This window comes from Calidris pugnax, unplaced genomic scaffold (assembly GCF_001431845.1).
Source record: "Calidris pugnax isolate Ruff unplaced genomic scaffold, ASM143184v1 scaffold14, whole genome shotgun sequence".
NCBI classification, from domain to species: domain Eukaryota; kingdom Metazoa; phylum Chordata; class Aves; order Charadriiformes; family Scolopacidae; genus Calidris; species Calidris pugnax.
This window is the reverse complement of record NW_015090793.1, coordinates 3,516,412-3,540,941: the sequence shown is the minus strand read 5'-3', so window position 1 is coordinate 3,540,941 and position 24,530 is coordinate 3,516,412. Positions and strand designations below refer to the sequence as shown.

The 24,530-nt window shown below is 38.1% G+C and overlaps 1 protein-coding gene across 1 annotated transcript in view; it reads right to left on the bottom strand.

The window, feature by feature from the left end:
- Positions 1-24,530, bottom strand: part of SORCS2 (sortilin-related VPS10 domain containing receptor 2) — a 555,781-nt gene that overhangs the window by 107,804 nt on the left and 423,447 nt on the right. The window contains exons 7-10 of the mRNA XM_014966703.1: positions 23,869-23,933; positions 21,556-21,674; positions 17,513-17,602; positions 4,598-4,777 (exon numbers count right to left, since the gene is read on the bottom strand). Coding sequence (XP_014822189.1) covers positions 4,598-4,777; positions 17,513-17,602; positions 21,556-21,674; positions 23,869-23,933 — 454 coding nt within the window. The remainder of the gene's footprint in view (positions 1-4,597; positions 4,778-17,512; positions 17,603-21,555; positions 21,675-23,868; positions 23,934-24,530) is intronic.

Here is a 24,530-nt window from a genome sequence, read left to right as displayed (position 1 = left end):
AATCTACTAAGAATAAGAATGCTCTGCTGGTTATGGTAATAGCCTAGAACTTGGAAATGTATTTACATTTAGATAACCAAATGCTGTATAGACATTTGAATACCCACTCTCTCATGAGTTCCCTCTTCATTAAATGCCATGCATGTGTGGTTGGTTTACTACCCAGCATGCTGGAAGCTCAGAATCACCTCCAAGTCAGACATACTATAAAAGCCAACTACTTTGCAGTGCAAGTGAGAAAAGGAAGGGTAAGGAAGAAACTAGGAACCTACATTTTTTTTTACTTTCAAAGCACTTTCATCTTGCTGGGGTTTTATTACATATTCTGTCTTCCAGAGATCTCACAGCCATGAATACGACTGAAAAGCCTGGCAGTTCAAACATTTACTAGAGAAGGTAGACTTGGGGTTCAATTTCTGTGCATGTCTTTCTTCCAGTGAGCACAATATTAAATATTTAAAAAATAATTAGATCAGGGACTGCAAGTGAGGTTTCCCTCTTCATTTGTGGATCACAAAACCAGTGCTGCATCATGAATATTTTTGTTTCCGCTCTCTGTCTCTCTTTTTCTCTCATTCTTGTTTAATGAATATTTAATCATTCCATATAATCATTCAGTGGGAGTCTAAAATTTTTCTGCATTCCCACTCCAATCTCTAACCTATCCAAGTGCTAGAGTAACCTCTCCTCTCTGTACTTTTGTACAGAAATTCTTCTGTACTTTCTACTCCTTGACTCAGCTCCCCAATCTAAATTTGGGAGATTAGCATCTTTCCACCAACAAGGAAAAAGAATATGGGACATAAGTGTTTTAATCTATCAGACAGAAAGGTTATAAAAAAAAAATTATTCCAGTGTCTCAGTTAACCTCTCTCACTGCTGCTCTAAAAAAAAAAGCCAACTAGCACTTCAGCAGTTCCATGTTGAATGAAAGGCATAAACCCTATTTGAAATAATAAATAAGTTTCAGACATCTACCTTCAAGGCAAATTCAAACTCATGATGTTTAGAGTGATGCACTAGCCTCAAAAATAATAACTAACATAAAACTATTGTGTGTAATGGCAGCTTTAAAACAGTCCATCCTCTCTGAAGCATTTTCTGTTTTATTAGTCCTGTGACTTACGTAAATACACACTTATCTCTTTCTGTAAATGCTGTGTGTCAAATCTACATTCTGGATGCCGAGGCACCCAAATTCATCTGTACTTTCTAATCCTAGACTCAGTTCCCTAATCTAAATTTGGGAGATTAGCTTCTTCCTACCACAAAGGAAAAAGATTCACATTAATAATAAGGTGCTACGGAAAGGAAGACATTTCAGCATTGTGGAGTGTTCAGTTACTCTGATGAGCAGTCCAGTAGCTGCCTGTGACAGACAAACACAAGGAAATTCAAAAGTACCTTTCTTTTGATTTTCTTTGGGCTTGTTGGATTAGTTCTTGGAACCCCTACTTCTAAACCAGCTCAGCGCTTAGCTGTTTCCCAAGTACTCTTAGGAAAGCATTTTGTACCTTATAAACCTATTTTCTAAACAGTTTTTCTGCTATGACTGTGTATTCTGTGACAGATTAATTTCTGCAATGTTACATTATTGATCTTACAGCAAAATAATATTCTATATTACTTGGTAGCAAGAAGCACTACTCAGATGGCCCCACAGTGTTTATTAGAAGCATTTACTGAAATACAAAAAATACAGCTATATAACAGCAGTTTGTAATTAAAATTTGAATATATACAATTTGTTTGGGAAAAAAAGGATGAAGAATGTGTACTGCCACTTGTGTAGCTCTTACCTACATGAGGATTCTTAACAAGATCAAATCTAGAAGTATTACATTAGCATGCCCATTTTGCAAATATGCCTGTGTCAAATTTGTGACTGGTTCACATTGGCAGCACTTGATACAATTTCAAGGACATGCTCCTTTTATACAGTTGCAAATTTCAAGGGCATGTTCCTTTTTTTGTCTTTTTTTCTTTGAACAAGTATTTCGGGAATTATTCCCCTTTCTCACACACAACATGAAAAGAAATACAGTACAAAAACCAAAAAAGATAAAGCATATAAAAGAAACTGAACACAGACAGGCAGAAACCTAGAAAAGATTGTATAGCAGATATACAAGTAAAAGATGAAGTAAAGTCAGCAGAAGATAACAAAGATGAACAGTGCAAATTTTAAGAAAAATTATACATTAGTGGAAAGAGAAGTTGTCGACCACTAAGGACTGTCTCTGTTGCACTGAAGATTCCTCTTCCCAAGATTGGATATTTGCATTAAAATGCCCAGATAGAAAACCCAGACTAGACCAAAAAAATACCATCCTTAAGGACTGTCTACGTGTTATACTTAGTATTTATTACTGTGTAAATAATCTATACATTACTTGTAGATATGAGTACTTGATCACATTCTAGTAAAGAAGATGAAAGCTAATTATTTATCATACAAGCTATGTGGAAGCTGTAGGCTTTCTTACTGTAAGCAAATAAAACTGTTCTCCTATAATGCAACTCTATTCCAAAAATAACTGCTAAAAATTGAAATGTATGGCTCCACATACTGTTTTTCAATTATTCTTTATCATTTGCACATTTTCTTTTTAATGCAACCCTACAAATTAATCCAGCATCCACAATAATCTAGGATATCTCTCTCTTGCGCATTATCAAATATGCTCTCAGTAGCATTGTGAAATTCTGAAGTCACCAGTGAAACTGAATTAAGTAAATAACTCTTTTAGACAAAAGGACATCCAGGGGTGGCATCTCTGTACAACTTATCTGAGATGACATGCTACAGGTGACGCAGGGAGGAGAGATTTCACCTGACTCCCTTTTAGCTTTGCATCCCGCAGGAGCAGCAAGGAGCAAAGTGCTGCAAACTAATGTTCTCAATAAATCTTCCTGTGGGAATGTGGCTACACACACAATGTGTAGCTTCACTCATTAAGAAGCCTCATTTCTAAAAAGGTAGAGTCTAGAAAATAACCATTGATAATGATACACCTTTCGTTTTACTAGAGCCATTGGGAAAGAAAAACCTAAACAAAGACGTAGAAGATAAGGGGCGGGGGGGAAGTGGGGGAACTACTATCATTTTCCCCCACCTAGAAGAGTCTAATTACTGCTGTTTAACAGCTCTATATGTATATGACTTGTACCCTAAATTACTACAAACCTTTTCCAGAGAAACCTAATGCACTTACAAAGATTTCTTTTCTTGACTAACACTAGACAGATTAGAGAGTAACAGTGGCCAAACTGTGTCAGACCAAAGGTCCATTAGTTTAATACCCTGATAATGGCCAGTGCTCCTTGCTATAAGAAAGAACAGAACCAGAGCAAAAGTACACCTGTTCTGGTTTCAGCTGGGATAGAGTTAATTTTCTTTCTAGTAGCTGCTGTGTTTTGGATGTGGGATGATGTTGATAACACCTATTGTTTCAACTGTTGCTAAGTGATGTTTACATTAGTCAAGGACTTTTTCAGCTTCCCATAGAAGGAGAGGAAGTATAGAAAGGACAAGCTGGCCAAAGGAATGTTCCATACATAGACATCATATAAATGGGGGTTGGCCGTGGGGCAGGGATCTGTGATTCCTGCTCGGAACAGGCTGGACAACTACCAACCATTAGGGGGTGAGAAGATTTTCTGTCGCATCTTTTTTTTGATATATTTTTTTACCATTATTATCATTGTTTCCTTTTCCATTACTGTTCCATTAAACTGTCCTTATCTCAACCCATGAGATTGATTGATTTCTTTCTTTCTTCCTTCCTTCATACTTTCTTTCTCTCTTTCTTTGTTTGTTTCTCTCTTTCTTTCTTCCTTTCTTTTCCTCATTCTTCCTCACTATCCTCCCCAGTTGCTGACTGGGGTTAAACCACGACACCACCTTATTACATTTGAATGTTAACATCAACAGGAATGGAATCGGTAACAGTTTGTGCTACTCTTCCAAACTGCTATTTTCCTCAGTCTTTTCTTTAGCCAAGTGCACTGATGTTAAAATCCAAGATAGATTTGTTTACGGGAGAGTTTGTCTCACAGCAAATGCTGTTGGCACAAGACAGCTACTGAAAGCAAGTGGATTTTCTGTCCAATACCTAATTTTGTTGCTTCTTCACTTGTCCGAGCTGACACAACCTAGCACAAGGCTCACAGGGTTACTATTTAAGACTCTACTGGGTAAAAGGTGTCCTGCTCTAAGTCAGGAAGCGTATCACTGAGTCGCCCAGAAGAAAAAGGCTGTACATAGGCAGCTTCATAACTTCCTTCAATATTAAATTGTGCTGGCAGTTTCACTTTTCAAAATCTTAAAATAAAAACCCAAACAGCCAGTTCTGGTCTTGCACATCCATGGAAACCTATACCAAGAATCTATTTCTTAAGAGTGCACAGCACATCAGCAGGGCAAGAGGGGAATACAAGTAGCAATGATGTACTAAAAATAAGAAAAAAATCCTAGTCTTTAATGTAAAAAGACAACCGTGAAACTATATTAATGTAATGTTAATTATATTCAATCAAAATAAAAAAAATTATAACTCCACCCAGACTACACACGTTGGAAGAGATAAAGACCTACCTCCAGAATATCTATCAGGACATTCTCTTCTGGCTGCTTTGTGCTCCGGACGTTCTCCAGCAGGATAGAGTAGTAAACACCTTGTGGGTCAGACTGGTACAGGTTGTACGTGTCTGTCTGGTACCACTCCTGAACAGCCACAAATACCTGGTTTTCATCTGTACTGATTATCTGTAAATCCTGTAGAAAAATAAGATACAAAATTACTAATTTTGTCCTAATTTTCTTTTACAAATAATAAGTTTACCAAGAGGGTTCAATACTGGGTGCTGAGTAGTGAAGGAGGAGAGAAATGCATCTGAAAATTCAGTGACAGTAATGTCTCAACATTAATATTAATCAACATGCTGTATCCCCCCACTCCGAGGTGGTCTGTCACTGCCTTCTGGCTACAGGTTATCAGAGTGCACACCAGCTTAGTGAAGACCAAAATTCGTAAATGTGCAAAAGCTGTGATCTGCTTTAACTTTCATGGGAAATGACTTCTTGAAAAGAAGGGGGAAAAAAGGAAAGGGAATTAAAAAGCAAAATGATTTTCCAAAATCTAGATGACAGTCAATGGAAGACTGAAATACCATAAACAAAGTTAATCTAAAAAAAGAATCCCCAGGTACCTAAAGAATTAAGGACTATTTCATCTAGGGTAAAGCATAACATAGCATAAAGAGGATCAGATATAATTTACAGCAGTTACATACAGGAAGCAGTACATACAGCTCATGTATATTATAGTACATAATGCTAATTTATCTATGTGGACAAGTCCACTGGAATATTCCACAGTAATAACATGACAGTCAACATTCTGCATTCATTTCTCAAGAATTTCAGGCATGGATATTGCAACAGCTTTCTTCCACTTTTCCCAGTTTCTTCATTTCAAACTTCTCGGTCAAAAAATGCACAGCTGGGGAAAATAATTTAACACTAATATTAAACAGAAGAAATAAATCAGGAACTAGCAACACTGAACTAAGCTTAGCAAACAGAAAGAAAAAAAAAGGACATGAGTTTGCAATAGGAAATGGCAGCATAAAGGGAGATGTTGGGGCTACATATGAAATGACATCTAGTCACAGAGACTGAAAGCTCATAAACTCTTTATGGCCTCAGTACTTAACTGAGAAACTGTATACAGTTTTTGTCACCCTATTACTGGAAAAATAACTAAAGAGATGGAGTGAATATGAAATAAAGCCACCAAAATGTCAAGAGAATATGAATTGGGGAAAATTGCCTTTAAAATATATATATCAAGAAAACAACTTTGTAGATCTCTAAGAGAGAAATAAAACAAAATCTGTAGGAATCCAGTTAAGACTGAAGAAAACATGAGTAACACTGAGAAACACTGAATACTTGACAAAGCATGTCAGTCACGCTTTAGGCATCTAAAAAAAAAAGACACAAATAGAAATAAAATAATACAATGGAAAGATTTTTAATATTAAAAGATGGTTGTTAAATAACTAATCATTTAGTTAAATTTAAAGTATTTTTATATCTGACACATCTCAACACAAAAGAACCTAAGTTTCTTATCAATGACAGCTCAATGCTGTTTTCAAAAACTTTCTCATTGAACTGTGTTGTAAAGTAGATTTTTGTTTAACATCCCATTAATGGATCTCTTCTTTTCTTGTACTCAAAAATTACTCAGAAGCAGAGAATCTGGCAGAACTTTAATTCTTTCCATCTAAGTATGAAACAGTTACTGTTCTGCCACAGAAATGCCAGCAAAACACAGCAACTGATCCCAACAGGTTCTTTAAAAAGCCTCTTACACATACAGAACACTTCACCTCCTGCCTTAAATACAGGGCTGTGTAGCCCACATTACACCACATCTAATTCTGAATTCACCTTCTCTTCTGCAGTGTGAGAAAAGCTCCTGTCATTATTCATTAAGTAAGGATGGAAGTGAAGCAGGGAGTGAAGCAAGGAGTAAAGAAACTTCTTTTTTTCATATGAAAACCTCTAGAAAAACCCTACTCTCCTGTGATGCCAGGAGCTTTCAGCAAAATTATCATCTACATTATTATAACAGAACATTTATACAGTGCCGTAAAAAAACGCAAAACTCCAGTGAATGTAGATAAGCTGCTTTCCTTCCCCAGGCTCTGGTGGGGCAGCACTGGCTGCACGGGTGGCCCGTGGTGGCAGCGGTATGAGCTGGGAGGACAAGTAGTTGCAGTTCTCCTGTCTCACGGTGGGATGGAGGGTGCTGAGTCAGCAGAAGCAGCGCTAAACGTGCTAGAGGAGCTGAAACGTGTGGTGAAGGAGGACAGGAAGATTAATTTTGGGCAGACTGGAGGAATAAGGTGAAATAATGAGACTGAAGAAGTTTACTGCAACAAATGAGGGCTTACTTTTCTCTTGGTAGCGACTGTTACCAAGAAAGAGATTTGTACACTCAGACTGATGCCAGTTTTTTCTGAGGCAAGAACATAATGAGTCCTGGTTTTAGCAAGTCAAATTGTCTTTCCACTTCCTTGAACTTCATTCCCTCCATTCAGAATTTACGCTTTCAGATTTCTAGTTCAGCCTTACCGCTATTTTTCTCTTTGCAGTGATTTCATTTCCCTTCAAAAAGCAAAACAGTAATTGAGTTATACTGCCTTGCAAGAATCCTGCACAACACTTTCTGTCCACCATCATGATATAATCCTCTGGGAAAATTAATTGACAAACTAAGGAAAACTGCAAAGTTCATGCATGGTATCTTTAAAAATCCTGAATGACACAGACTGTTGAATATCTAGCTAAAACAAAGCTAAATTTTCACGTCATAGAATCATAGAATGGTCAGAGTTGGAAGAGACCTTGGAGATCATCTGATTCCAACCCCCTGCCACGGCCAGGGGCACCTTCCACTAAACCATGTTGCTCTGACATGATACCCACTGCTCAACAGATGGAAAACACACGATGGTACATCAGCAAATATTGCTAGAGAGAACTGTCAGTAAAGAGTTAACTAGCAAGGACACCTGAGAGAGAGAAGAAATATCCTGATTCAAGGAATCTGGGGTTTTATTGCTTTATCTAATTCATGGCCACAGACGCTACCTCAGGCTGTGATCTCGGCAGATCCTGTATGGAAAGAATTCATTCTTTTACAATTTCATGCTTGGACTGCTGCACTTGCCTTCTTGCTGGACCTCATGCTTTCTCTCTCCACATTCCGCAGGCTACTCAAAGTCCCACTGATCATCTAATTTTTCTGTAATTATGCTATTCACACATGACTTATTCAAATTAATTTATAAATATCTTTACTGATGTTAGAGACCTTCAGAATTTGGAAGATTTCTTATTGTCACTACTCAAATATTTGTTTATCTCCAGGCAGCTTTTTTATATACATTCAGTATTTGAGTTCTTGTGCTTCCCTTTCTTTTCCGTGCTCAAGAGGAGAGTCCATGTACTTTTGGGTGTCCAAAGGCAGACTCTTTCTCCAGGTTTGCCATAACAACTAAGTTGCTTTCTCTGTGGCATGCCCATTTCTCCACTATTTTACTTTTACTCTGCGCAGTCTGCAATGTCTGCTCTGTCCCATCTCTTACTGATCCAAGCATCAATGTTGCCATCATTCTTTCTTCTCTCTCTTTTTCGTTCTTGCAAAGCTCACCATTGCCACTTTGTATCATTATTGGGGCCAGAAGACAGTTTTAAGGTGGAAGAGGGGAGAAGATTTAGATTAGATATTAGGAAGAAATTCTTTACTGTGAGGGTGGTGAGACGCTGGAACAGGTTGCCCAGAGAAGTTGTGGATGCCCCATCCCTGGAAGTGTTCAAAGCCAGGTTGGACGGGGCTTTGAGCAACCTGATCTAGTGGGAACTCGATGATCTTTAAGGACCCTTCCAACCCAAAGCATTCTAAGATTCTAAATAGGCTGTCATTCCCAAATGCAACATCCAACTGCCAGCCAGTCTTCTCCATTAGCTTAATCTCATCTTTTTAGGTTGTAAGGTTTTGTGAAGCTCTGAGAAGACTTCCAATGCCACTAGTTGTATTGTCTAAAACTCCATTGTTTTTGCATCTAAATACCCATGAGAGTTCTTGATTCTGTTTGCTAAGGTGCTTCTTTCCTTCATCCTCCTCTCTCTACTGGGTAATGTCACACCACGCTAAGCACAGATGTCTGTATGTCTATCACTAAAAGTCTGTGGAACTGCTCATAGGTTCAAGACAGTGGACTAGCCCAGGGCCAGGGATAGGTCTGCCTATAGGTGCAACCACAGAAGCCTGCAAAGCCCTCTAAAATCCACTATGTAATCAAGTCCACAGGGTCATTTCCCTAAGGGTGGATGTGAGTAAACAACCTTCAAATAATGTAAAGAGCCACTCCAAGGAAAGTGGAATAAACTGGCTTGTGTCTACTTGCAGTTAAATACTGGGTATAAATCGCAGTTAAGGAGATTTCGGTTAGACATCAGAATATCCTTCTGCAGTAGGGCCAAGTCACACACACAGAGGATAAAATGCTTAGGGAGGTAAAGTAATCTTCATCCTCAGGAATTGTTAAGAGTATATTAGACAAATATCTGTCAGGACTGGTTTCAGCAGATGACTATGTCTCAGAAAAGGACCTCTCAAGATCCTTTCCATGTGTATTGACCATGATCCTGTAAAAACAGGGGAAAATAAAAACACACCTTATTGAGATCACTTGAAACGTTAAATATACAAATAGAAATATCATTAGAAAGACAGGATTTTAGTTTTCTGGCGGTTTGTTCTGGTCTTGGTTTTTAGGTTGGTTTTTTTTTATTTAATTCAAGAACTATAATTTCTTAACTATACTAAAGAAAGTAATCAATTTTCCAAACAAATAAGAATTTCAACTTGATCTTAGAATTAGATTTAAGGTCAGCTGGAGATCTGTTGAAATCTGAATAACTTTTCTACAGAAATGCTAAATGAATGCTGAAAGTGATCAAAGTCTGCATATTAAACACTGGTATGATTAAACAAGGCATCTGGTGACAGGTCACACCACTCCTGCTCTCCCAGGGACTCATAAGCTGCTGTGTTTGTACCTCTCATCAATAGCAGAGAACACAATTGCGCAAATATACAGAAAGATTTCTTCAAAGTGATACTAGAAATAATTAGACATGTATAGAAGGCCAAACTGTGCAAACAATGAGCACCACTTCAAAGAAATGTCATATCACATGGACAGGCCTGGTCTAGTAAACAAAATAAATTAGTCTGAGGGTGCACACATGACACGGAAATAACTGTGCATGTTCAGCCATGCAATGGAAAGCAAGCACCCAAGAACCCTTCCAGCAAGTACAGACCAATGATCAAATATTACTTCTTAAAAAACATCCACGCTGCTTGAGAATTATTTCTTTACTTTAACACAGATACCAACACGATCAGTCTACCAGTTTTCCAAAATTATCTGCTTTGAATGCAGTTGGTTCTGTTTTCACAGAAAGCTGAACGAAGACCAAATCAAAAATCAAATATCAGTCAACAAGCACAAAAGTATTAAATTATTAAGAGTCGTGTACTGGGGGAGGTGAGGATAGGCAGGTGGAAGGAAAGATGTTTAGAAGAGGAAGAAAAGATAAATGCATTGTGTTCACTGTATACAGCCCCATACCATCTACATTTAGTAACTCACCAGCCTGTAAGTCTGCTGATACTTTATAGAATTTTACATTCAATAAACGCTCTATATGGTTTACTATATTACTAACCATGATAAAAAACCCTATGACACAAATAAATACAATTACACCTTGAAGACAGAGGGTATAAAAGATGACAAGGATCATACAGCAAGCCAGTGCTCCTTTGTGTAGTAAAATGTGCTGATGACACAGGAAATGCCATTAAGTGAAAATACTGTAGGCAAGGTTCAGCACAGCTGACAAAATGCTACACAGGCAGGACCGTGGTGCTTCAGTCAACAAGGCAAATAAAGAAGAACCTCAAAATTCCTGTTTTTCAAACCTTGCAATTTTGACTCCAATGTCAGAATTTTGCCCCCTGCAATCTTTTGATGCTGTGGTTGGGCAATATGTTAACCTGAAGCAAGTGATAAATTAAACAGAGAATCACAAAGAGTAAATGTATCAGAAGCTCAACAGATGTAAGAACTCAAGGCTGTGTAGTCTCAGCCTTGACCTCCAGTTGTGCCACATTCATACCCCTGTACTCTCTTAAGTACAACCAAGGAAACTGGATGGCACATATCCCAAAGATAATCTCCCTAATCTTCCTTGCCTGGCTGAGTAAAATGGTGCAAGGAGAAAAATCAATAACAAGCTACACCGTGAAGAAAAGAACGGTTCCTTGAATTCACCTCAGATGGATTTGTACAACTGGGGAGCCAGACAGCTGCTCCAGCTCCAGTTCACTGACTAGTATCGTGACACTGCCCGGGAAAGGGACACTTCTAGTGCATTAAATTCCACTGCTACCTGCATTTCTATTTTGTTTCTCTTTGTTCTTTGTTCAACAGGCCACACCAATGGACTTTTAGAAGGCTGGAAAAGTAGTCCTGCTGCAGGTGCGCTCTGCTCTTCTACCTGGCACAGAAGAACCACCTCAGCCTAAGCCTCCCCTAGTGATAGACAGCAGAGGTGGAGAATCACAGAATCATCTAGGCTGGACGAGACCCTCAGGATCATCAAGTCCAACCATCTACCCTACTCTAAAGTTCTCCCCTACACCATATCCCTCAAGAGAAGAAGAGGCTATTCAAACAGAGAAACAATTATTGGGAGACTAAGAGCCTTGCTAAATGAACTCTCAGACCCCCAGTACCTCATAATTCAACCATCACGTAGAGAGACCCTCAAGGGAACTTTGTCTGCTGGCAAATGGGCTGCAGCAATCTTTCCTGCCATTTCTGCTGTTAATGAATGGGTCCATTTAAGGAATCCCTGAAAAAGTTTTGGTAAGAAGGAGCTTAATAGAGAAGGGAATGCATGCTTCAGAAGATTGATAGCTATTTAGGGTGAAAAACTACTCAAAATATCTTACTCTTGATAGTGTCATGTCTATTATTGGATGCTCCAGACAAGTGTGGAAGAAAACTTGTGGTTAAAATAATAATGTATATCTCAGACTGAGGCAGGGAAGAGGTGGGCCTGTTTCGAGCCCCTCAGAAGAGCACTAGGGGATAATCAAATAAAAAGAATACTAAGGAGTTGGAGAAAGGCATGTAGAGAAGATTCATATTACCATGAATACATTAAATACTTGGACTTATTTCTAAGGCAATAGGATTATTTTCTTCTTTTATTTTTGTTTATTTTTCCCCTGTACTCTCTTTTATCTTGGTTACCTGAAAAAAATTATGTTATTGCCCATTTCACAAGATTGAAAAGACATTCAGAGATCAAAATAGATGAGAGAAGATTTTTCCACACCATATCTTTTCAGAACTAAACTTTCTGAATTGCAGCAGAATATAACTGACAATAGAGCTCTCGCACTATTAAGATTTTGTAGCTGGCATGAAGAAATGCAGAACCAACAAATACCTTGCATCAGTTCATAAAAGGAGATCATTATCAATGGAGTTTACCTACCAGAGGTGGGAAGGGAACGCAGAATAATTAAATTCTTTCAAATTGCAACAGTAAAACCACCAGGATTTGCAGCAGATTCCTTGGTTTGGTCAGCAATTTTGTTAACAAATTTTTTGCTTAAACTCTCAGAGTGAACTAATTCCCAGTTTTCTTGTTAGTCACAGTAGAGCATGACTCAAAATCCCGAATAAGGACCAGAACCCAACATACTCCTCTTTCTCCACATCAGACTTTTCTAGGCGAGGGCAATCAGAGCTGCAGGAACTTCTCTGCAATACAAGTGTGGGGACTCTCTGGTGGGGCTGTAGCCTGCACCCCTCAGCAGAGCTGCCCTCCCAGCAACTGAACCACTGCTCCGGGTTGAAAACAGCCCAAGGGGGATCGCTGGATCTCCCTGGATCTTACTAGACCTCCCTGGAACACACCTGCATGCCAAGCCAGCCATCCTATGACACAAATGCAATCCTGCTTGATTTTGGTGTTCATTTCCTATGAGTTATTCACTTCTGATCTAGCTTTAGCAGTAGAGAACAAACAATCATGGTAAAACGGTACTACATCTAGTACAAAAGCCAATTAAGTCTTAATACACTCACTCTAAATTTCCTCTTCTGTTTTGGGGAGTGTACAGGCAGCCTTTAATATGGCTTTGCTACCACCCTGCCTGGCAGCAGCCAGTATGTGACTCCTGTCAAGCGCAGGAGTGAGCTGTGTGATTCAATGTCGTGCTTGATATCAAACATGCTACTAAAAAAAACAACCATGATATGTCAGCAGTAAGCAAAAAAGCTAAAAAAGAAAATCTGAATTCTGTTCGTTAGATAGCCCCCAATGGCTCTGCTCTCTGTACATCTAAGGAGCTACGATGCCTTACAAAAAGGTGATTTAAGCGGCACTGTGGAGCCAGAGCCTAGAAACTTAGCACATGTAAAGCTTGGCTGGACGCTGCTTTTAGCAGCCTTTGACTAGCTAGTAAGGAGACCTTGAGATTTGTCCAAAGACAAATATTTATCCTTTTCTAGGTTTCCTTTTAGGGGATACATTTGGGCAAATACAGATACAAATGCAACTACAAATAATATAAAACAATTGAATCATTTTTTGCAGATTTTCAACCTCTTCATAGCGAGAACAAAATGAGACATCAATACATTTTGTAATTACTCCGTCTGAAAATGTTCATTCTATCTCTATATATGAAATCACTGTGAAATGCATCTGTGCTGCAAAAAGAATAATATCTGAAGAGACCAGAACTACCCCCTGAGGCTGGAGCCTGTTTTTGCAGCACAGTTCTCCTAATGTTGTTAGACACATCCTTGACCAGCCTGTAGTATCTTCTGACTTTGGGTGCTGTTTTCCTTCCCTGGACACAAGCACTGCTCAAAAACTCTGGCCAGTGACAAAAAGCACTTTACAGACAACACTTGGAAAGAGATTTTTTTTGAAGCCTCATCCAATTCTTTTGAGAAAAATGCAATATAGACTATTTCAGACCCGCTTTATCTCCTGGTTAGGCAGAATCTACTACAAAACTCTGAAACTCAGTTCTTTCAGAAGCTATTGTTTTTAATCAAAAAAAACCCAAATTCTTTGTAAATTCTTTCATTCTGTTTATCTCTTACAACCATAAAAGTAGCAACTCCACAGTCATGTGTTCTACATGTACACTTAATGCACCAGTGTCTTTGCTGATATCCTGCTTCTTTGCAAAATTTCATCATTACTTTGTTCATATGAATCTTTTTCTTTCTGTTCAAACTGGATTGGAAGATACATTTCTACTGCACTCTGATGATTCTCACTGAAATGTGTGATGAAAAATTTCAGAGCTGTGTTCTTATTTACTTCAGTATCTAAAAATTCTGCTGTAATGTGAAGGTACCAAATCACTTCCAAAAAATGTATTTTTTCCAGAAGAGGTTAAAATCTCTCCCCTTCACCAGTGATCTAACAGAGAGATGTCTGGCTTCCAGGCCCTCTTTGTGAAATTTTCAGCTCTGTTGTGTGCAGATACCCAAGAAACTTCTCTTGGAGGCATCATCAAAATGCTAAAAAGATACAGTTTATTTCATTCCACTCATCAGGTACTGCCTGAACTAGAAAGAACACAAAAACATCCTTTTCCAAATGACACAGTCATCCTGTTCCTAGCTTGCTATTGACTCTACCCAAAATGAAACCATTAACTTCTAATTTATTTATTCAGTCAAGCCTGGAGTTAATCTGCTTAGTAAGAAAAAAAGAAGACAAATAAACAAAACCTATATTTTCCAAGACAAAGAATTCAGCATGCAGCACTGTTTCAAACAATCCAGACTACATATGACAACCACACTAATGAGTTATGACTGACATTTTTTGAGTGTGTCAGGAATGAACTCTGTAAGACCGTATGCCCCATAAACTAAGCACCCTCTGCAGATTAATAGATTTTAAGGGTAAAAATTATTATTAGATCCCCTAGTTTGCTCTCTGCTATCTTTCCAACCAGAGAATTTCCAGCAATTATTTCTGTATATTTTATAAGATGCAGGAGGAGCAAATAACTTCTATACCATTAGAGCAAATCTCCCAGAAAGGTACTCAATTATGATTTGAAAACTTCAAAAGCTAGAATATCTGTCATTTTCCTTAGCACTTTTTCAAATAAATAATCACCAACAACATTAAGAAGTTGAGTTCAGTTTCTAATTTGAATGTGTCTGGATTCAACTCCCATCTATGGTGGGTCTTGACTAAAGCGCTTTTAAGGCTCTGTATTTTCTCCCCATGAGGAGGCTTCTTTAGTACAATGAAGTTGCTTCTTGATCTATCTTTTTGAAAATAAAATAATTCTTTTTTCAGGTTATATTTCAACAATATTGCTGCACTGGTCTTGTTTATAGTGTGGTCCTGCAAACCTAACAGAGGTCTTAGTGGACTGCAGAGGACTAGTAGAAATAAATGGCTGGGGAAGACTTCTTAAACTGGTTTTGCTGCCAAGGAAAGCCATGGAACAGAGATCCAGGTCACCCACTGTGTGCTGTGTCTCCAGCCTTCCCATAGCATTCGCTGCTCTTCACAACTGATGTAAGCTCACCTATTACAAACATGGATGCCTACAAGGGAACAGTCTCATATAGTTCTTGAGTTCTGACAACTTCCACCCGTTTATTGAGACATGTCAGGTAGCTAGATCTGAACCCAAATAACATGCCTTCTATTAATATAGTGTACTGAACTATTGATATTTAAATCAGAGGCACGTGTCATTAAGTAGGTATAGTATGTATCCAACTTAAAAAAAAAAGTAATCTCTTTCCTGAATGTTTGAGTAATTATCAACTACTGTGTAGTATAATAACACTCTGTGCAACTCTTAAAAAATTGAGTTAGTATGTCCATCTTCTATGTGATGGCAGTATCAGGAAGGACAAACAGTGCTGCATTGGCCAAATGCAGCCAATTACTGGGAATGAAAAGGAAACGGCAATGAAAAGGTATGGATTCTTGCACAGGCCATCTAGAAACAGAAGGAAGAAATGCCCAGGTTTCTCTTCTAAGATTTCGCCTTTCCATTTCCCAGCAGACAACATTTTCCCACACAAGTTAGCACAGTCAACGCTTGCACTAATATGCTGACACTTCTTTAGGAAATTTGCCACGGGTAAAATATTCACAACTTGGCTATCTTTACATGATTAAATTTATTTATAGCTAACACACATTTAATTACTGATTTTAGTATTTGAAAAGAATACCATAAATAATTAAACATTCAGGGAAACATCCTTCCTCTCCCTTCTCCAGGACCAGCTTAATCAAATACTTCTTCTTCCCACTTCCTACTCTCAAGTCTCTTGCTTCCACCTTGTTTTAATTTGATTCCTCCCAACCACTTCAGTGAGGCAATGGGCTGAGCTGCAGATTGGGGTCATCTGTGGAAGGGTTTCTTTTTGCTGCTCCTTGATTATTCTTTGCTTTCCTCCATTGCTCCTTACTTGCCTTCTTCTGTCCCAGTGTAGGTGACCCATGGGTTGCTGTCCCCTGGGGTGTCCCTGCCCCAGTGGGAGCTGCCTGAGAGCTGCAATGCCTCAGGGTGTGCACATCTGGCATGCTTTGACATTTACAACTGGATATTCCTCTGTTGTTTTCTAATTACAATTACCCCAAGAAAGCATAAATGCTACATTCAAAGTAGCATTTATTTATTCATGTGAAAGGGTTGATATATTTACCTGTTCTTGGTTATACATTTTTTGTCAAAATAGATGAATAAATAAATAAATAGCTATTTCCATAGTGCTACCTGGAGCATATCCCAAATAATATCTGAGGATTTGATTCGAGGGTTTTCTTAATATGCTGTATATTTAAAACCAGAAGATTATAGACCACCATTTAGATTTAAAAAAAAAAAAAGTCAAAGATGACAAAACAACATTAAATGCATTCTTTGTGAAGAAAAGAAGGAAATAGCTGTACTCCACTGTCCTTCATTAGATGAGCAATGAATTTAACCTGTGCATTTAAAGACATGCAAAAATCACGTCTTAGTTCTCTACTAAGTAAGTGACGGAATCACATTGAAAGGCAGGAATCTCAGGAGGTCTCCAGATAGACAACCTCCTGGGAGCAGGGTGAGCTGTGAAGCCAGACCAGGTTCCTTGGGGATTTATCTAGCTGGGTCACTAAACCTCCAAGTAATTTTTCTTCTGGATTGTAGAAGGTTTCTAACTATACATAAAGTTATGAAACACATTGAGTGCAGCACAAAAATTCAATTGCGTCAGTTGGACCATATGTAAATATCTGTCTATGCTTTATTGCCAATTTACTATGCAAATACAGAAAATTTGTCACTCTAAAAACATGCTAGACTGAAGGAACCTCTCAACAAGCCTTGCCATTTTGATAAGTAATTAAAGCTCACATTGGGATTCTTTAATGAAATACAGCACCATCAACCAGTAAAGCTCTCTTCTATTACAATTCATGTTTATACCAGAAACCACCATGTGAGATTAAACTGTAATTGATTCTTGAAAGAACACTTGCTCAATATCACTACATTGCCATTGGGTATGTGGCATTGTTTCATGGAAATAAAGCTCAAAAACTGACGACAAGTAAGCTATTGCATGCTCTTGCACTCTATGGTTTATGAGCTACTACATTCCTAGAATAAAAATAAAAACAGTAGGGTAAGAATATACCGTAAAGGGGATTCAGAAATCTTTGCAAGGAGAAATTATGAATTCTGAATAATGAGGTTAAAAAAAAAAAAAAAAAAGAACAAAGCTAGTTTAGGTAGAAAGAGAAAAATGAAAATATATAAAATATACAAAGAGACAGAAAAACATGTATACTTACTTTTGGCAATGCATATTTTGGCAACTTCATCTGTACAAAGCCATTGCGACGGTAAGACACATAATACTTGGTCCGATTTGCTGATGTTGTCTATACAAAGATAAAACAGAACCCTGTGATAGTTTATGTTAAATCTAAAGAGTCTGCAATAGAAGATTTATTTTAACCTGCAACTGAAATATATGGCTATTACTTCTATTACGTTATCAATTTGCAGTGTACTGCATTTATTCTAAAAGAATAAATAAAAAGTTGTGAGAAAATAGACTCCAAAAAGACTCAATTTCTTATTCTCTCCCTCTCTTTAGGAAGAAAAAAAAAAGTTAGTTACTTCCTCCTTTTGCAATTTCAGCTATCAAGGGTGATACCTGAGACTTCAGCATTTCACCGTCCCCAGTCCTTACTGATATCTCAGTACCTATAGGCTTCCCGCACTGCTGCCCTTTCATAGAAATCCAGGCTGCAGCACCCTCCTGGTAAGAGGTCAAGAGGAGACACGCTGGCCATGAACACCAGGTACCTCAAGGGCAAGTGGTACTCCAACAGCGCTATTCAAAGCAGGGCAATAAAGGCTAAAGAAATTCCACTATTCCACTAACATTATATAAAGCATTAGCTATCTTTGACTATTATTCTCTACACAGGATAAAGCATTTCCCAGTGCAAGATGCTGACGTGCTGCATGGAAGATAATGATGCACTTCTGAATCCATTGATTGGTCAGTTTGAAAGTCAGCGATACCTCCTGAAGACACAATTACACCCTTAAATAGAGAGGTTAAACATGCATTTCAAGTGACTGCGTGTGTGGAACTGAAGATAGACTAGGTTTTGTGTTAAATACTTGAGGGCTTATGAAGATTTTCACTGAAGAAAGCCAACAGAAATGTGCACTGAAAGGAACACCACTGTATGACTATTGCCCATTAGTTCCTTTCTCCTCTTCGTAATAGCAGATATACTGGTAATTTTAAGACTTTTAACTTATTCACCAAAAAAATCAATGCAAATATTGTTCCAAAGTACCAAAAGGAACATGCTAAACAACCGTCAATGAAAACACTCAACTAAGAGCTTCCCTAGGTTTTTCTAGTCCGAAATGTAACACCAATATCTGTGCCAGTATACAAATCGTACATTTCCAACTAAGTCTCTTGAGCCCCATCAGATTAGATTAGCAAAGGTTTTAGCTTTTTGTAAACAATATTTCACTTTTTTTTCTTTTTTTCTTTTTTTCACAAAAGATCAGCTTGGTAATGGCTATCCAGTCATTTTCACTAAGTTTATACAGGGTGGCTGCTTTGCAACAATGGACTGGTCAAAAAGAAAATGGAAGAAGTGAAATGAAACATGCAAAATTTTTCTCTGGTTGCCCAAGACAAATCAGATTGTGGAACAGAAGCACAAACTTGTTTTCTTTCTTTGTCTTAGAAAATCCATTTAAAATCCTACCCTAATCTCACTTTTTTTCTCCTCAACTTCTGTATTTAAAAAGGGAACCTTATTTGGAAAACAGCCTATCCTGAACCTGGCTTGGCTTGGCAAAAATAGAGTTGATGCATGACAGCAAGTCCACCTGCCTGAATATTTTCAAATCTCAAAGTATTTAACATTATAATCATTTTTTCTCTTTTTTTTTTAAACCAATTTCCTTTTTTGTGGTAGAAAGAATGTGATGCCCATTAGGAATGTGATTTGTTAAATTACGGATTAAACCAAAAACCTTGCCATTTATTTAATGAGTATTAAATGGCAGTCTTATCCATCTTTTAATAGCTTTCTTGTTCATTATGCATTTATTTTATGTCACTCGTTTTAAATGACTGAAGATGATGCAAGGCAGCAGAGAATCGGAGTGGAAGCAGCTCATTGTGTCAAGCCTCACTGACATGAAAGGATGGTCTGTGCTTAAAAACAGTGCTGAAACTTTAATCCTCCCACTAAAATCACCTCTGAAACTGTCTGACTGTCAGCGCAAACTGGAAAAGAAATGAGTATTAGAAAGTTCCTGATCTTCATGGATATAGATGTACTAAAGAAATGGGGTTGAGATCTTCCTCTAAGATGGTAAAAGACTGAGATTCAGGCCAGGATTAGCAGCAGAGACCTGCAACGCTCTGATTCACAGCTGAGGGGACGTGAGTGATGCCAGGAGCAGTAAGGCAGTTTCTAACTTTCCGTTCCATCTTCTTCCTGGCACATACTACTGTAATATTAAGGGGAATCCCTGGTCTTATTCTGTCTCATATAGAAATGTTCTAATTTACATACCAATATGTTAGTCTATTGACAAAATATTTTCCTCGTGATCTCAAAAGTGTGCCATTTCTCAGACGTTCCAGCTACAGTTAAGTAGCGTCCTGCATCACAACCCAGGGGTGGCTGCAGTTCAGCTGCACCTATAGCATCCCAGAGTTACCTTCCATCCTCCAGTAACGTAGACATGGCTAACTGTAAATCAATGTAGCAATTAAAGAGATGTATATTATATCCTGTGAATTACTGCAGGTAAATCTGAAAGGAAAAGACTGGAGATGTTTCCCCTTCATGTGGAACACATGCACATCTCATCTACTGGCACTGACATATCAAATCTGCAGAGACAACATTACCAATGGCATCATTTTGCTAGTAGCGACTGTCCATTACTTTATGTCTACATTTCCAGGCTGCACTTCCATTTTGTGTCTGCCCATGCCTAGCATAAGACAGAACAACAACAACTTGAGATGCAATTATACGAGGTGGCCGGCAAAACAAAATGCTTGAAGAGGAAGTAGCCTGTGTTTTGCTGAGCAGTCTGGAAGTGCACATGGTGACAAGCACTTCTCACCACCTATACACCATGAAATGGATTTTAGAGTGTGCCTGGGGGGATCCACAGATAACTCCACCTTCGAGCAAAACGGGTGCCATGAGTGCTAGACCTGAGCTGAAAAATACCTACTGTAACTCAAAAATAATTTTCCAAATCCATTTTGCTGTTTCTTTGTGCGGCTAAATGTTCTAAGCCATGTGAGCCTTCCAAAACACTACGGTAAACAAGAGGAGAACAGATCTTTTGTCTCTTTATCAACTAACACATCCTTTTGGAAGACACAGCCACAATGGGGGAAAGATGCACAGAAGGCAATCTGATGTACACTGAGGCAACGATGGGGAGAGCTATCCATCACCCCAGCATTGCTTTCCTGCAAGAGTCAACAAACAAGCCTTCGGAACAAGCAAATCATATCTAAGGGAAAAATTATAGCCAACCACTGAAGAAAGTACAAACAACTTTCCCAGGAAAACCTTAAAAACCAGCTAAGACACAACCTTTCAGAAAGTTTTAGCTCTGACAGATTTAAATCCCACCCAGTCCCGAGCACAGAAAATGCCATGAATTTAAGCGTGCCTGAGCTTGGTGCCATAAGGCTGATGGAGTCCCAGCCCGGGTTTCTGCATGCAGGTCTTATAGTTTGGGAATGAAATAACCCCAGTGCAATTTGGGTGGTCAGAAGTTGCTCCAAGCTTCCCAGCTACGGCCATTTCACCCTTTTGCTTCCTAAGTGCAGCTTTATAAATTCTTGCCCAGAAAAACCTCTTCACAAAAGAATCCATGTGAAGAAGCAGAGCCACTACTCTGTCAGTGGCTTTCATTGCATGCTCTTCTCAGGCAACCTTTTTGTATGATGGAGGTACTGGAAAGGGCCCAGAAGAGGTTCTAGCATAAAAACAAAAGGGTTACATTTTGTTTAATTTACAAGACTATTTATAAAAAGTGATTTTGAACCATATTTGAAAGTTTCTGTCTTGTTAAAGCTAGGTCAGTGCTAAATTAAAATCAACCTAAACAGGCAACTAGTTGCATAAATTAAAGATGCATTGGGTTACTTCTGATAAAGGAATGCTTTGTTCCATGTAAAAATTCATAAATCACCATTCATGCTATGTAACAGATTTCTCCATGCTCCTTAATTACAATGTTGCTGCACTGTTTAAAATTTTATTTTTTAATTTGAAAATGGACAGTCTCTCCAGAAGGCAGAGACCAGCAATACCTGAAGAAATATGTAGTCATCCTGCACAGTCAAAGAATCCCGATCAGTGCCACCAGCAAACTGGACTGTCATTGTCTTATCAGAGCAATTTTGAATCTGGCAAGTGATGTAACGATAACCTGAGGGAAGAGAGACAGGAACATATGACAAGGCTATCAAGGGAAAAAGAAGCAAGCAGTATAAAATGTTATTCATGTAGGGAAAGTGCTGCCTTTGCCAGTCGAGTTAGTTGTAAAATTATTGCATTAAACCCTCATACAAGAGTTTTTCAATCTCCAATGCGCTGAGAATATATTAACTGCTTACAGTTCAGATCTTTCCCGGGAGGCAGCCTGTTATTATCCAAATGTTGCTGGTCCAGAGAGATTAGGGGTTAGACGAATGAGACATTCATGGGTGGGGATAATAGAAGGAGCCTCTTTTCTCACTTAACCTATGCACAGAGTCGAATTATTCACTTGGAGAAACAGCAGCCTGATACAACATAACTGAAATCAATAGATCAACCCTAGTATAAAAATGTGATGAGCAAGAAGAGAATCAGACTCCACTTAATAGATAGCATGCGGAATCTTAAAGGCTATTTTTAAAGCTCTGTAGGAAAGTTAAGATACACTATTAACATACTATTGGAACTGCTCTGTTGGGGCAGGTCTTCTATATTCAGAGTAAATACCTTGCTGGAAATGCCTGGACTGATCTACACCAGGGGAGGCTATGGCCTCTCTCCTGCTTTCCAGTTAGCAATGGGCAAGGAATACCCTCTCTGCCAGGGCTGTGAGAACAGCATCAATGCATCTTTGATGCAATCTGCTCTGAGACAAGAGAGCAGAATCAACAATCATATCTCACCCTAGCTTTGGCCCAAACACCTTTTAGATTCAAACCTTTGTACAGCTCAACCTTCATCACAAGCTTCTGAGCACAAGATACTTGAGTGACTTTCCCAAGTGCAGTGAGAAAAATGTTATATAAACAATCCTGTGTCCACATCACTAATTGTCCCCACGCTCCAGATACAGTATGAAAGAGCAAATAATGCACTTCTATGCATGTGCTTCATTACTTTTACAGTGTGATAGGAAATGCATTCCACATTTAATGACTTTGACTAGAAAAGGCAAATTAGTATGCTAGATACAAGTATTTGTTTTGAAATCTGGATCTGTTTAAGAGACAACTAGAGTCAATCCAAGTTCTCCTACTGTCCAAATCATCACCACAAGGATATTTGAGCAAGCGTAGCAATAGGCCATTGAAAAGCCTTGCAGCTATTCATAATTCACATGACAAGTATTATAGTTCTTCCTCAGATAGGTAGCAAAAAGATACTGTTTCCACTAAAATCAATGGCTATGCTTCTACTGACCATAAGTGCATAAAGTCAGTTTGTTGAGAACCCAGCCAGGAAATATTTCATGAGAGTTTTTCTTTTTCTGCTATTTGTGTTAACTGGAAAAAAAAAGTCAAAACTTTCCATCCAGCTCCTGAAGAATCTTCTTACATTGTCTCTAAACAGAGCAGCTGATGGGGTGTGTAGGGGTCTCCAAGCCTCAGAAATATCACTGCTGGAAGATTTAGAAACTTTGTCATCCAGAATTTAACATGGATTTAACTTAACTAATTTAACTTTGATTTTTAACTGGGCTGAAATGAAAAAAAGCTACTGGATCAGGGAAAGTCAAACTGTGCATTCTTTACAACTCATTTTTAAGACTGCACGGAACTTGGATGATCTGAGTCAAGGAATTAAATTATTTTTCAAGAGTACAATTGGTAACAAGAAACTATACAAGCTTTTGGAATCATGGTGACTCTTTAGTACAGCACATCCTGACTGCTAATCTGCTTTTTCATTTATTTTCCCTTTGAAGTCTCATAGTATGCTATATACTGTAACATGAGGAAATTCTCGGAGATGGTGGTTAGTGCAGCAGGATTGACATATGCAACAATTCTCTTTAACAGACACTTACCCAGCACTAACACTGCATTGCCAGTTTTATTTGCAAATCAGGAAAAAATGTTCAAAGTATAACTGCCAGAATAAATTGCACTATTAATGGACATTTTCAACAGAGCATAGCATCTTGACGTCAATTCATCTTAGAGTGGAAAACAAGTAAATTTTAAATTATGCTTTATTTTTATATAACAGGACAGCTTTGCTGACTACAGAAAAACAGAGAAAGGATCTGACTTGCACAATTTCTCTTCTGACTAGTTTTAAAAACAATCCAGAATGTACTCTCTAAAACAAAGAGAAATGACTATACACTAGGGTATCAATTGATAACATTTTCATTTGCATACCTCCACTGGGGTCCTGGATTTCCATATGAACTAAATCAGGGTCTCCATCAACTCCAGCAACAGCCCTGAGAACATAATATAATCAAGTTATGCAGAGCCAGCTACAGAATAATCATTATGTGGATGGAGAAAAGAGAGGATTTCATACTAAACAGCTTTAACATTCTAGCTGGGAAATTAAAATAAACCCCATTTGTAATGCACTATTACTAACATCAAGATGGAAACTATTTTTCTGTACCTGATATACGTTTTTGTTGAATTTCTTTTGAATGTCTTTTACTAAAATATGCATACAAATAGGAACAATTGGAGAAAAGAACAGAAATAGGTATGAAATTAGAAACAAAACTTCATAATCATAAATGGATAAATATGCACACAAGAGATATGCACACACTCACATGCACTGCCAAGCGCTAGAGCATCTTTTTACAATTACCTTTGACATTTGAGACTACAAGGCAGATTTAGTGCTAAAAAAGACGTAGATACTGTTCTTATTAGAAATATCTTAAACTTGACACAGGCCTTTCATAATGAGTTGACACATTTTTGATTAGTATATTCAGGAGAAGAGTAGATTCTGCTTTGACAAAGGAAGAGAGTGAAGAATAATTTTGAGAAGAATATCCTGAGAAGGAATTTCAGCCAGAATTGAT